Genomic DNA, 14,772 nt, shown 5'->3' with positions numbered 1-14,772 from the left:
CCGGATCGGGTGTCGTTGAAGGGAAAAAACACCTTCAAGAAAACAGAAAGCTTCATGAGGGATGGACAATAGGTGAAAAGCGATGGTGTGTAAATCTGTCTCTTGTTGTGGGGCCAATAGAATTTCTTGTTTGTTAACTGCTGGCAAACGATATCAGCCAGTCAGAAGATAGGAAGTGCTTATTGAATGACAGGGAAGGTGATGTTTTGTTGCTAGATTTCATTCTATTTCATCATATTTCACTCTTAGAAGTCTGAGGTTTGATAAAAATAAAATTGAAAAATAAACTTATCTTTTTTAGGGGGGGGGGAATTTCATTTGATTGATAATATTTTAGGAAGAGTTTTTTTTAAAAAAAAATACCGTCATTGTTTACTATGTCCTTGAGAAACACCGTTTTTGATATAGATTTGTATCTTGTTCGATAAAATTTCTTATCCTCAACCGTAAAAAATGGGTGTCACTGATGAACATAAAATATCTTATTTTCAACCATAAAAAGGGGTGTCACATAAATACTGATGAATATAAAATATTTTATCCCCAACCTTAAAAATATCGGTGTTACAGACGCTCGTGAATATAACATAGCTTATTCTCAGCCATAAAAATTCGATGTCACATAGATACTGATGAACATAAAATATCTCAATCTAAACCATAAAAAAGGTGTCACATAGATACTGATGAACATAAAATATCTCAATCTAAACCATACAAAAGGTGTCACATAGATACTGATGAACATTCACTACATTACTACTTTCTAGAGATGGGTCGAATGTAACGGAGCAGTGACTTGTCACAGTGACTGCTCCTGTCACTGTGACTGCTTCTGTCACTGTAACAACCTGATCCAACCAGAAAGTTGTCACAGTGAAAAAATCACTGCTACTGTAACTGTGACAAATTTCACTGCTACTGTCACAGTGACAAATTTCACTGCTACTTTCACTGTGAAAAATTTCACTGCTACTTTTACTGTGACAAATTTCACTGCTCCTTTCAATGTGACAAATTTCACTGCTATTTTCACTGTAACAAATTTCACTGCTACTGTCACTGTGAAAAATATCACTGCTACTTTCACTATGACAAATTTCACTGTTACTTTCACTGTGACAAATTTCACTGCTACTTTCACTGTGACAAATTTCATTTCTACTTTCATTGTGACAAATTTCACTGCTACTTTCACTGTGACAAATTTCACTGTTACTGTCACTGTAAAAAATATCACTGCTACTTTCACTGTGACAAATTTCACTGCTACTTCACTGTGATAAATTTCATTGCTCCAAAAATCACAGTGAAAATGTTTTTCACGGTTTGATTTCCTTTGACTGCCAGTCGCTGCTCCATACTGTGCCTTGGGAAGCATTTTCCTTGCTCTGCTGTGATAAATGTTGCTGTTATTTTTGATCGAATATCATAACGGCTAACGGCGTCCAGTTACTGTGTGAGTTTGAACGTAAAGCCAAAATCTCTGTTTTGAAAATTTGTATAATTAGTTAGGATTTCTATAATTTGTGGTCTGATAAAATTGTTATGTAATGAAAAATCTTTAAAATAATCTTATTGTAATATTTTTTTCTCTCGCATATATTTCAATATAGTTAAATTTTTACTTACCCTGAAAATTTAAAGCAAAATATATTTTTTCTTTAAATTAGACTGGATGTTTTATTATAAATATAAATTTTACAGTATATAAAAATCTTAAATTAAAAAAATTTATATTTTTGCGAGTTTGTTAAATATGAAATATGATCGAGGCAAACGATATTAGTTTAAGACTTGGTATTTTTGCATCAAATTATTTACATTTATATTTTAAATTGCGAAATGAATAAAGTTTTCCATCTTCTTCCCCCCCCCCCTCATTTGGCGAGTTATTGATTTTGTGAAATGAAAGTGACAAGAGGAAAAGAAAAGAAAAGAGATCAGACATAAAGAAGAACAGAGACAGTAAGAGATCAGATAAAATGAGCACAATACAATAAAAATAAAATATTCGATAATCAAAAAATTTTATTGAATTTTTAAAATAACTAAATTAAAAGTTTTTCAAAAAATAAATTCTATTTCCAAGTTCTATATTATATTTAATATCGAATTAATATTTGATTCGATTTATTTATTATAACATAAAGTGAAGAATATTACATTTTGAGAACAATACAACATTTCTTTCTTATTTAATTTCCGTCCTCTCCTATTTTGCGGATAGAAAGATTAAGATTGAAATGAAAAATATAGTAAAGTGAAAAGTCTAAAATATGAATTCATTGAAATGTTTGGATCTCACAGAATGTGATAATTCGTTTTGAACTCTTGGGCATTCGTCTATAATACTCTAGAGTTCAATCTGGGCATCTTCTTGATTACTCACAGATTCTTAATCACACATCTATACATGCATGCTTAACAAAAATATAGATTAATTGTAAATGACGGAAATAAACAAGAATTGTAATCGCGTAAAGCAGTTAAATTTTTTATATCCATTAATGAAACCCATACCCATTAATAACTGTAGTGTATCTACCACTACAAAAATATAATTCTAATTCACTACTAACGAATGTATATTTTTGTTTACGGAGTCTAGTCGGTTAATGAACTTACGATAACTTCTGCATCTTATTGTTTCTTAACCCCTTCGAGACGGGCGAGTCATGTATGCATTCTCAGGGTGTCGATAATCAGGGCATAAAACTGGGTGCCAAACTATTTTTATAGTAGTTTATTTGAGGGCGTGGTAATAATATTTTGCTTTATTTAATTCAGCACTACTTAGTTCGAATTAAAAATTATACAGTTACACTTTTCACACACAAGGATTGGATGTGTTAGAATTAAAGTGTAAACAAAAATAAGTCTGTTAAATTAACAATGTCCGAACTTAAGCTACCACTTTTTATTTTTTATTATCCTGATTCTGATTCCTTACGACAGCATTTATGACTCGCCCGTCCCGAAAAGGTTAAGGAAATGTTTCAGCAAAAGAATTCTATGCTGTTGGAAGATTTCTTGCCGTTCCACCAAACGCTATGTGGCTTGGAGGTAGCGGGTTCGAAAACCACTGCAACCCTGAACATGCTTTTCAATTTGACAAAGCTTTATAAGTCGCACTTGTGAGTAAGCTGTCAATTCTTTAAACACAGACTCATTTCCTGACTAAATGAAAAGTGCTTTTGTAAAGAAACAGTGGTAATACACTATTAATCTAAGTACTTTGATGTTTTTAGTGCAAACTTAAATTTTAATATTAAAAAAATCGTATTATAATGATGTCAAGCGGAAATAATAATGTTTGAATTATAAATATCTTGTTGTGGACACACATTTCGATTTACTTCAATATAAAATCCGATAGATTGATTAATTCATTCGTTATATTTTTGAAAAAAGGTAAAATGGAACTTTGGTAACTAAAGGATAAAAGTGGTGTTTTTAAAAAAGCAAATTCCAATTTCTCGAAGAAAATTTTCAACCACTATTAAACATTTCAAAGATACGTGACTACCTTTTAAAAATCAATATACGGAGAAAAGTTATTTAATTCCGAGAAACATTCTTACCTAGAAAAATAGCGCAATTTAATTCGATTGTAAGTTTTAATAAAACCGTGTATGGAGTTGTTCAAATGTTACGTAAGCACAATTTTATCAGTAGTTTCTTTAGTATTTTATACCATTTCTCCAAATAATTTAGTAAGTATTGGAATTCGAAGCAATTCTAAAGTGAAAAAATTTTTTTTGTGAATTTTAGTATTGATCACATCTTATGCAAGCAATTAAAAATTAGGTAAAGTTCATTACTCAAGATAAAAAAATATTGCAGGTAGTATAAAAAGTATTTCCAGTTTTCATAATAAATAAATAAAGCAACAGAAAACTTATAACAAATGAGTTACCCACCTTGTTCGAGTTTCGTGACTCGATGCATATAAATTATAGCAGTGAGTAAGTTATTTGTAGCATTTCATAATAAATAAATAAAACAACAGATAACTAGTAAACAAATGAAGATTAGCAGAGAGTAAGTTATTTGTAGTACTTCATAATAAATAAATAAAACAACAGATAACTATTAAACAAATGATTTACCCATCTAGTTTGCGTCTTCATGACTCAATGAATAGCATACCTGCCAACTTTCACTCTTTCCGAGAATGGATTTTCAGAATGGTTGTAAAACAATAAACGAGAAACAATCTGACTCAAATATGTAATTATATTTTGATGCCGTTGAAATTCGCATGCTCAATGATTATTATGCTTTCACATATTTATTGTTATTATTTATATGTAGTGGTGGTCAAACTCATTTATAATTATCATTATAATTCAAAAAGTTAATTAGAATAACCTGAGTATTGCTACCACTATAAATATGAAAATAAAATCTTCGGGAAAATCCGGAAGAGTTGGCAGGTATGGAATAGGCATGTTGTAGAGAGTATTAAAAGTTATTTCCAGTTTTTCTTAATAAATAAATAAAACAACGAAAAATTGATAAATAAATGAGTTATCCACCTAGTTTGTGTTTTCAGTTTGTACAGACTATTAAAAGTTATTTCCAGTTTCTCCTAATAAATAAATAAAACAACGAAAAATTAATAAATAAATGAGAGAAGTTATGTAATTTTTTTTTTTTTTTTTTTTTTTTTTTTTTTTTAATGAATGATATGAAATATAAGTCATAGTGGTAGTACGATTGAATAATTAAAGAGATAATAAATAACTAAAAGTGAATTGAGTTTCTACTACTTTTTACACAGTCGCTTGTGGCATCCCTTTGTATAAGAATAATTGCAGAGTGCATTAAAAGTTATTTCCAGTTTTTCAGAACAGTAACAAACAACTGTTAAACAACAGAAAACTAATAAAGAAATGAGTTATTCACCTAGTTTGGATTTTTATGACTAAATGTGTTTAAATTATAGAACAGAATATTAAAATTTATTTCCAGTTTTTTTTAATAATAAATAAATAAATAAACAAAAAGCTAATAAACAAAAAGTTAATAAACAAAGAAGTTACCCACCTATTTTATGTTTTCATGATTCAAAATATATGAATAATTGCAGAGAGTATTAAAAGTCGGTCCAAGTTTTCTAAATAAATAAAGAGTAAAGGGTAAGACACCTAGTCACTTTTTAACATAAAAAAGTTTTAATTACTCAGTACACTAAAAAAAATATTAAAGTAAAAGATTGATTGCAAAATTAATGCCCTCTCTGAAAATAAGTAAATAAAAAAAAGAAAAGAATGAAGAAAGAAAAAAAAAAACTTAAAGAAAAAAAAAAGTTGACTGCATCTTAATTAGCCCGATTTCCCCTTTTAATTGCGACCACAAAATAATCAAACAAGTGAACAAATACAAAAAGCGTCAATTAGCTTTAGAAAAGTAAAAAAAGCTTAACAATAAAACAGATAGATACAACAACCATAGCAACTGAGTTGAACCAACAATAAAAGCGATGATTGTTATTCCCCTCTCCCCTTTTTATCCTCGCTCTTAGAAAAGAATATTTTTTTCCCTCCATTTGAGGGTCACGGGTTAGAGGGGTGAAAAAAACCTTTTCAATCCCAAAGGAAGCTTAATCGAGACCCGCCTTGAAAATTGGCCTTCCGCTAGCTCCAGATCTAATGAGACGTTAATTTTGGAAAAAGAGACCACGGAGCTTAACGGTGTCGATTCTATTGGCTTGAAACAACCGCCAATCATTTCTCTCATCCAATAGAGCCGTTCTACGACCATCCAATAGAAAACTAGTAGGCGGAGTTAGCGAAAAAGAGAAACTCTGTCAACTATGGGGGATCAGCTCAAGCGTGGAGCGAGTGTTATCGTAAACTCGTATTCCCATGATGTGCCGAAGTGATCCCTCGTTCGCTGCCCTAAACAAAGTTCTGGCCGCTACTGACCAGAACCCTTTTGCACCACCGGCTGTCAATCCCGCTGCAGCTCTGGCTGAATTCCAAAGACTGCAAATCTATGACTACAATCGTTTAAGATTTCATCCTTTTGGACTGCCATATGGCTTAGCTGGTACTTTTCCTGACACTGGACAGTATGGATTTTCACCATTTGTCAGGTTCGATCCCAGAACCGCCCGATTTGCGACTGAAGAGCCCAAGCCTCAGCACAGCTACATAGGTCTCATTGCGATGGCTATTCTCAGCTGTCCAGAGAAAAAAATGGTTTTATCAGATATCTATCAGTATATACTGGATCAGTACCCGTATTTCCGGAACAGAGGTCCTGGCTGGAGAAACAGCATTCGGCATAATTTATCCCTGAATGACTGTTTTATTAAAGCTGGACGAAGCGCAAATGGTAAGGGACATTATTGGGCTATTCATCCAGCTAATATTGAAGATTTCAAAAAGGGCGATTTCCGCAGACGAAAAGCGCAGCGTAAAGTCAGAAAACACATGGGATTGTCAGTACCTGATGATGACGACAGCCCTGCTCCAACACCCCCACCAAGGCCACCACTAGAAGTAACAGCCCCTTTAGTGGATCCTCAACGACATCACAAAATGTTGCAAAGTCCACCACATCCGGTCAAGCTGACCATTGCCCGGCAAAAGAGACAGTTTGACATGGAAAGTATCCTGGCTCCCGATCCGTCGCCGTCAACAGACTCACCTAGATTGACTGAATGTGAAAGTCCACGCAGGGGCGCATTCTCTCATTCACCGGGCTCAGAAAGCCCTAAGGACATATTACCACCTAATTATTTTCAAGCACCCGGTGTTGCCCCACCAGCACGTAGGGCAATGCAATGGACAGTGTCGTTGCCGCTACAGAGTGTTGGGGTACCACAGAGACTAAACACTTTTGGACCTTATGTGGGGTCAACGCCCTGCTGGTCATCCGCTGCTTCCTTACTTACTTATTCTGTATCAGGACGAGGGGCAAATTCTTCAGAAGTCAGCCCCTGCTCTTCAACACCCATGCAAAGTCCTTTAGTTCACCGGTGGCAAGAATCTATCAATAGAGTGATGGATGCAGATAATAAATTAGAACACTGAATAGAATGACAAGATAAAGTTTGAGGTAAATTCAGTTTGAATTAAAATTAATACAATTTTCTTACGTGGTGGTAATGTGAACATTAAAGACAACCTTCATTTATTATTACATCCGATTTCAAAGTTAAATTTAGCAATATCCTCATCTTACTCTTAAATTACGTGATATAAAAATAAAATGTGCGTTTTATAAGTATCGTTATCTAAATTAAATCAGCATAATCTAATATATACATGTTATTTTCATTATCTGAACTACATGATCAGGATATAAAAGTATACATGTTATTTTCATTACTTAAATCAAATTTGCCTACAATAATCATATAACATGCTGTATGTTACTGTTGCTATTGCTATATTAATTATATTAACATAACATAAAAATGTATATGCATAGAATGTTTCAGTATTTTAATTAAATAAGCATTCAAGGGTAATTTCATTGATTAAAATTAATTTATTTTCCTGTGGTTCGTAAATTAAATGAAACAAAACATGCATAATTGACATAATATGTTTTAATTTAGGCCTATTTATTTACTTTTAGGAGTTAATTTTAATGCACTATCTTTGATCCAGAATTAATCATTGTAATCATAAATACTCTGAAATAAAAAATGATCATCTGATAGTTTGCATTAAAATTTACGTAATCTCTCTTTGATTTCTAAGTTTTGACTATAAATTAGTTTTGGTATAAGCTAGCAACACACGACTATGCTATTTTCATGAACTTAAAATTCACTACAATAATGAAGTTGTTATAAAATGAATGCTAAAAAGAAGTATGTATCAAGGTTTTTATTTTTAATTTTTCACTATTTAGATAGAATAAGCTTAGCATAGTTGCCAACTCTGCCGTTTAACCCCTCTATTTTTTAAACTGCTCTAGTACATAAATATACTCACCTGCCAATTTTTACAATTTATGCAGAAGCAAACATGATAACACCACTTATGATTCATTTCTTTTATTTAATATGAATAGAAATAGTTTCATAAGCCATAACATTTAATATATTTAAACATATGCATAAGAGAAGCAATTGACATGCAGTGATATGTTTAACGTGTTCTAGCTATTGGAAAATAAAATAATGCTACAAAACTTTACAAATTTAACTATTGCTCCACTACTACTGGTAAAAATGCTTTTTTCAAATAGCTTGAATTTTTTACGGAAATGAGTACATTATTCATGTCTTTTACGCATTTGAATTATTTTAGATGTTGCTACCATTTTAAATACCTTTGAAAAATAGTCTTACGATATTGAATTCAGTTTTCATAAAATAGCAATTTTTCGACAAATTTAATTATATATAGCAGCAAACTCACCTAGTTTTCCGAGAGAGTTTCATATTTAAGTGGTGTGCATAGATATTTCACTCTTAATCTAATAAAACTGATTTTGATCATCATTTTAAATAATTAATGTAACTGTATATATTGAAGGCTTTATTATCATTTGATGCAGAAATTTCTTTAAATTTTTGAATTCCACTAGGAATACTCCACTAAGAAATGCAAAGTTTATTTTTATGATTATACGAAATGAAATTAGTATTTCAATTTAATCAGAATGTTTATCTGAATGTTATAACTTATTTTATTTTAAGAGGTAAACACGCACTTAACATAATGTTTTTAAAAGTCTTACATGCTTATGAGTTATATTTATTATTGAGTTATAAGCCGTAGTGGTCTAGCTTATTTTTCTTTTTTTTAAATAATTTATTTAGTTGCAAACCAAATATTCAGGTATAAATTTTGCTACCAATAGCGAAATTTTTTCAGCTATAACGTAAAAACTGGCAGATACGACAGCTGATGATTATCACATAATTAATGACCGAATGGTATGAGCTTTACAAATTTCATTTTTCTACAAACATCTTCCAACTTTAGAGCTTTCTGGGAAATATATTTAGTGGACGTGTAACAGTTAGTAAATTGATAATTCTAAACAGTACTTCCTTTCCTTCTAAAATTTTTCTAGTGATTAAAATATTATTAACAATTGTTGGAATTTTGATTACCTAAGTTTAAATTATTTATCCAGTTATATTATTATGAGCAAATCATCTAAATCAACGATGCTAAATTAAGAATAAAATTATTAAAACACATTCCTTAATTATAATATAATAATGATGAATCACATGACTAATTAATAACAACTGTAATTTCTAACAATAAAAGTTTTCTGTTAATTGCGAAAAAAATTTCCGGCTATGTTGCTCAAAGTCATTTATTTAAGAAAATTATAAAAACTATCAAAATAACTTCTTTGCAATTATCCAAAATATCCAAAATAAAAAAACAAAATTTTACAGTACAAATAGTATATAATAGAAATAGTAAATAATTAATATAGTAAATAAATATAAATAATAAATAAATAATAAAAATAGAGAATAAAAGATAAATATTAAATTATATTTCAAGTTATATTATTGTGGCCAAATCATCTACGAGTAAATCAACGTTATTAAATTAAGAATAAAATTATTAAAGCAAATACCTTAATTATAATATAATATAATGTAATAATAATAATATAATATAATATAATAATAATAATAAAATATAATAATAATAAAATATAATAATAATATAATATGATAATAATAATATAATATAATATAATAATAATAAATCATTTAACTAGTTAATAAAGATTGCAATTATTAACAATAAAAGTTTTCCGTGAATTGCGAAAAAAAATTGTTAGGTATGTTGCTCAAATTCATGTATTTAAGAAAATTGTAAAAACTATCGAAATAACTTCTTTGCATTTATCTAAAATAAAAATAATAAAATGTTGCAGTATAAATAGCATCTCTACTTTTTGGTTCAGCAACGTATAAATCAATCAATAATTATCTGAAATCATCGATAATGTTATTTTTAAAAATTTTTTAAGAACTATTTTTAGTGCATTTTGTCACATTGAATGCTTGTATAATACTTTTAATAGTAGTCAAGCATCATACAAAACGCTGGTATTTTTTGGAAACAATTTATGGGAGATTCTTCAAAATGTAAGATATTCATGAATATAAAATGTAATTTATGAAATATGCGCTTTTTTAAAAAAAATAGTAGTGTTAATAAAGCTAATCTGTACAGCAATAACTATGAAGAAAATTGCTTTATAATAACTCGCTTTACATATACATTTAATTATACAATTGATGTTTATATTAATTAAGGCAAGGAAGAAATATTGAAAATATATTTTAAAGGTCATACACTTAACATAGATTTGGTACGACAAAATCTTTTGAAAAATGGTATTTTACTTAAACCTTATTGCGTGCAAGTATTTTTTTTAAATTGGTCATTAGAAGCATTACTATTTACAAAATAAGAACTAATCTATTAAATATAAAGAAAGGGGAGACAGCAATGACGATTAATAAAATATTTAACCATTGAGCTGATTCGAATACAAAATTGTACATATTTTAAAATGAAATTTCAATATTTCAACTGCATTCCTATTTAATTCAGTATGTGACCTTCTATTGGCCAATTTAATAATATTTATAGAAAAGAACAGTATTGACTTAAGGGGCAACATTTTTCTGATGAGTTGGCAAAATATGAAAAGGCTTAGGAAAAATATAGTTTATATTTTTAATAACTTTAACATTTAACAACAAAAATATAAACAATCTATATGTAACACACTTTGTAAATCACTATAATTAAAATCTGTAGTTTTTTTTGCTGATAAATTTTATATATTTATATAAATTTTATACAGTAATATTTTTACAATAATGAAATAACTTTATATAAATTTCATTATTATATAAATTTTATATTATAATTTTTTATGTAAATTAACATTTAACAACAAAAATATAAACAATCTATATTTAACATATTTTGTAAGTTACTATAATTAAAATTTTTTTAACAAAGACAGGAATAACATTTTACAATTGAATTGTGAGTCATAATTAGATAACGAATTTAAAGCTTTTTAAAAGTTTATTTACATACTTTAATTGTTAATTTTTTAAATCTTTGAAAAAAAAATATAAACACAAAAGACACATTATAGATTTTGTAATTTAATTATTACTGGAAATATATTTCTCCACGCGAGTAATTATTTTTCATGAATTGATTGTTTTCAAAACTTCATGTTTACCACATTTGTATGGTTCTCAACTACAACTTTTTTCCTTTATCTGTTCATTCATAATAGTATTACATAAAGCCCCAAATCGTATATAAAAAGCATACGTTTTAGCTTATTATAATTAAGCCCACAGTTTAATTTATTATTTATGTTTATTAGTTGTGCTAAATAACAACTAGGTTTTTATATATTCTATGATAAAACCAATATTCAAATTAATTACTTCTTAAACTCTGGGATATATATTACAACATTTACTTATTTAAAGCATATATTTGCAGGCGGTAAAGATCGTTTTAAATCAAAAGGAACAAATGGTAAAACATAAACTCTTTTACCACTTTCAGTATATAGCTATATAGTAAGAACCTCCCATACAAAATGGAAGAAGTTGGCAACTATGTAGCATATTCTTATCGTTACGTTTTCGTTTTATAATTCCGCATTTGATATAAAGATGAATACATTCATCGCAATTAAATATGTGGAACCAAAAAAATTTTTAATCGCGCTTTTTTACACTTCAAGTACTTTAAAATGCAATTTAAGCAAACATTAATAATGTTTGTTGAACATTAATAAATATTGTTGGCAGAGATGCCAACTGCTCCGGACAAGCCAAAATAATCAAGAAAACGGTAAATATCTACAAAGTAAATTAGCATATATTTGACTATTTTTTCTTGCTTTATAAAAGGTATAGCATGACGTAAGTACTGTAAAGTGGTGAGTTATATAAGCCTACGAACTCTTTAGAAATAGTGGTGGATAAAAATCTACCTAATTGAATTTATTAAACCAAGAATCACAATTGATAAACTACCACTTTAAAATATATATTTGCTGACCGGAGCAAGTTGGCATCTCTGCATTATCACGAAATCATCTAAAATACGTAATATACAGGGAAAAGTTTAAAAAAATTGGTAGCGTATTAAATAAAAAAATTACAGAATAAGGATAATTACGCCCACTCTTTACAAATGTCATAAGTGCAATCAAATTTAATTTTATATATTTTGAATTCTTGATAAGTAGTGGAGGAAAAATTACTCTAAATGAAAAATACTAAGCTAAAGAAAACTTTAATTTCGTTACCACAGGAAAATATTTCTTTTTTCAAAGCGGAGCAAGTTGATATTGAACACAGTTTGTTTCATACATTTTAAAATTCAAAAAATAATGTGCTCACTAATTATTAAGTTATAAAAATTTTTGATTTTAGAGTGGTGTCTGTTGATGGCGTATCATCGATGTGCAAAGGGTTAATTAAGAAAAAACATAAAAGCATAGCATTTTTCATAACATCATTTCACATAAAAACATAACATAGCAAGCATTTTTCAGCCACGTTGTATCGTTAGAAAAAGCTCCCAATAAAAACGGTCGTATTGCTGACTATATTTATCATAATTATTATTATCTCACGACGGTTGATGAAAATACAACGCAAAAGCCTTAATAGTAGGCAACTAGCACATAAATAACAATGAATGAGTACTGTGTTAACATCCATGACTCTTTATTATTAATAAAAGCAATACTAGAATTTTCGCTGCTGATTACTTTTTAAAGTTAAGGAATCTAGCATACAACTTTATAAAGTTAATTTACGAAATTTTGAAAAAGTACTAAAAAAAAATAATACAATGAAAAATATCTTTTATTTAGATTCTTTTGCATTATATAGCCTTCATAATTTTGATAACAACTATTTATTGTTCACAAATCATTTTCCATTTTTTTATGCCATAATTATTGAGAAGAAATCAATAATATTTACAAAAGCTCTTTTTATCGAGTTTATGTAAATAAAAATGTGTATTATACAGCATACTTGATTAAACGAATCATGAAGTTTTTAACTAAAATTTTCACATCGTTATAAATATGTTTCTTTCTTAACACCATTACCACCACTTATGAATTAAAAAAAATCTAAGAAGCTTGAAGCGATTTGCTGAATATTTCAAAAACTAGTACTTGGTTTATCAAATAGCCAATACATTTACCAAAACAAATTTTTGAAATATCTCAAACCTTCTATAATAGAATAAAATCTCTTCAAAATCAATATTTCTATTGAAAGTAAACTGCATCGATGAAAGTAAATCATCGAGTAAAGTCTGCCTTGCTATCAAAAGGAAACTGCAACAATGAAATTAAATCATTTAGCAAAATCAACAGTACTGTTAAAAGAATACTGTACCAACTACTATATTATCTGAATAATATAAATAAATATCGAACTATGAACCATCATAAAACTGTAAAAGAACTGATAATCTTGCATTTGTTTGTGAAAGAGAGCTGGCCTTTGACAAAGAATTGTACGTCAGAAATGTAAGATATGATCTTTCTATATATTTATTAGCTGCAATTACTCCTGTACAAAGAAAAGAATGCATAAAATGTTAATAACTTATTTTACTTTGTCTTATTGCTTTTATACATACTGATTTTTTTTAAAATATATATATATATTTAAATATAGTTTACACATAAACAATGTATGCTTATAACTCAATCCTAGCCGCCAAGTTTGCGATAGTTTAAGAAAGATTTTCTCAGTGGTAGTAATTTCATACCTGCCAACTCTTCCGAATTTTCCGGAAGATTTTATTTTGATATTTAAAGTGGTAGTAAATATATACTATTTTTTCTTTTATAAACTTAATTTTTAAATGATTTTGATCACCACTATTCTTACAAAAATGAAACACATATATTAATATGCGTTACTATCATGGTTGTCAACTTAAGATTTTTCAAATGCAACGTATTTGTTAACTAAAAATTGAAGTTTTAATTCCATTTTATTACCACTGGGAAAAATTATAATGGAAGGGATTAAAAGTTGGCAGGTATGCAATATTTATATTTTGTAGAACAGTAAATTTCTGTTGCACATTTTAGTCAGACAAAAACATTAGCAACTGCAAACAGTGCAGTGCATTCTTATTAAAAAGGCATGCTTTTTCTCCTTGTTACTTAAAAAATAGTGGTTGCTAAATATTGGGGAACGCTTAAACGCAAATATTTTTTTCCTAGTGGTACGTAACATTTGTGAATTAAGTATTACCTAACTGGCAGCACTGCGCCGGAAAGAGTTAATAAACATATTTTAGTTTCTAAAATATCAAAACAAATTATTTTGTTCACTATAACTAATGTATAATATCAATTAATTATCGATTTGTGCTAAAGTTTGGAGAAGTAATTTAATTATTACAAAATTTTTCCTGCATGGAACATTTTATTACTACTTTACTTACTGGAATACCTACCATTTTGTATGGTCCTTAAAATGCATTTTACTAAGTGGTAGTAAAACAGCAATTAAGTTTGGAAGAATGTTTTAAAAACAAAATTATTCAGACATTTATAAGCATAATGACCATATCTGCATATTTTTGTTTAAATTATAGATTCATCATGGTAGTTTAAAAATTATTTTTGAAATTTTAAACTTTAAGATTTAATGCGCCAAAACGCTAATATACACGCTGCCACTAAGAAAATTATTTTTCAATGGCTGTACAAGTTGGCAGCTATGCTTTCTAGTAA

General features: G+C 28.6%; 1 protein-coding gene across 1 annotated transcript in view; it reads left to right on the top strand.

Annotated features, from left to right (window-relative positions):
- Positions 1 to 5,805: 5,805 nt before the first annotated feature.
- LOC107452205 (forkhead domain 102C) overlaps positions 5,806 to 14,772 on the top strand; it is a 74,103-nt gene continuing 65,136 nt past the window's right edge. Inside the window, exon 1 of the mRNA XM_071185302.2 lies at positions 5,806 to 7,071. Coding sequence (XP_071041403.1) covers positions 5,874 to 7,046 — 1,173 coding nt within the window. The 5' untranslated portion in view covers positions 5,806 to 5,873 and the 3' untranslated portion in view covers positions 7,047 to 7,071. The remainder of the gene's footprint in view (positions 7,072 to 14,772) is intronic.

The sequence above is a fragment of the Parasteatoda tepidariorum genome, chromosome 5 (genome assembly GCF_982258835.1).
Source record: "Parasteatoda tepidariorum strain Cologne lab strain chromosome 5, Ptep-v5.0, whole genome shotgun sequence".
In the NCBI taxonomy this organism is placed as follows: Eukaryota; Metazoa; Arthropoda; class Arachnida; order Araneae; family Theridiidae; genus Parasteatoda; species Parasteatoda tepidariorum.
The sequence above is the reverse complement of the archived record's forward strand: the minus strand, read 5'-3'. Positions and strand labels throughout refer to the sequence as shown.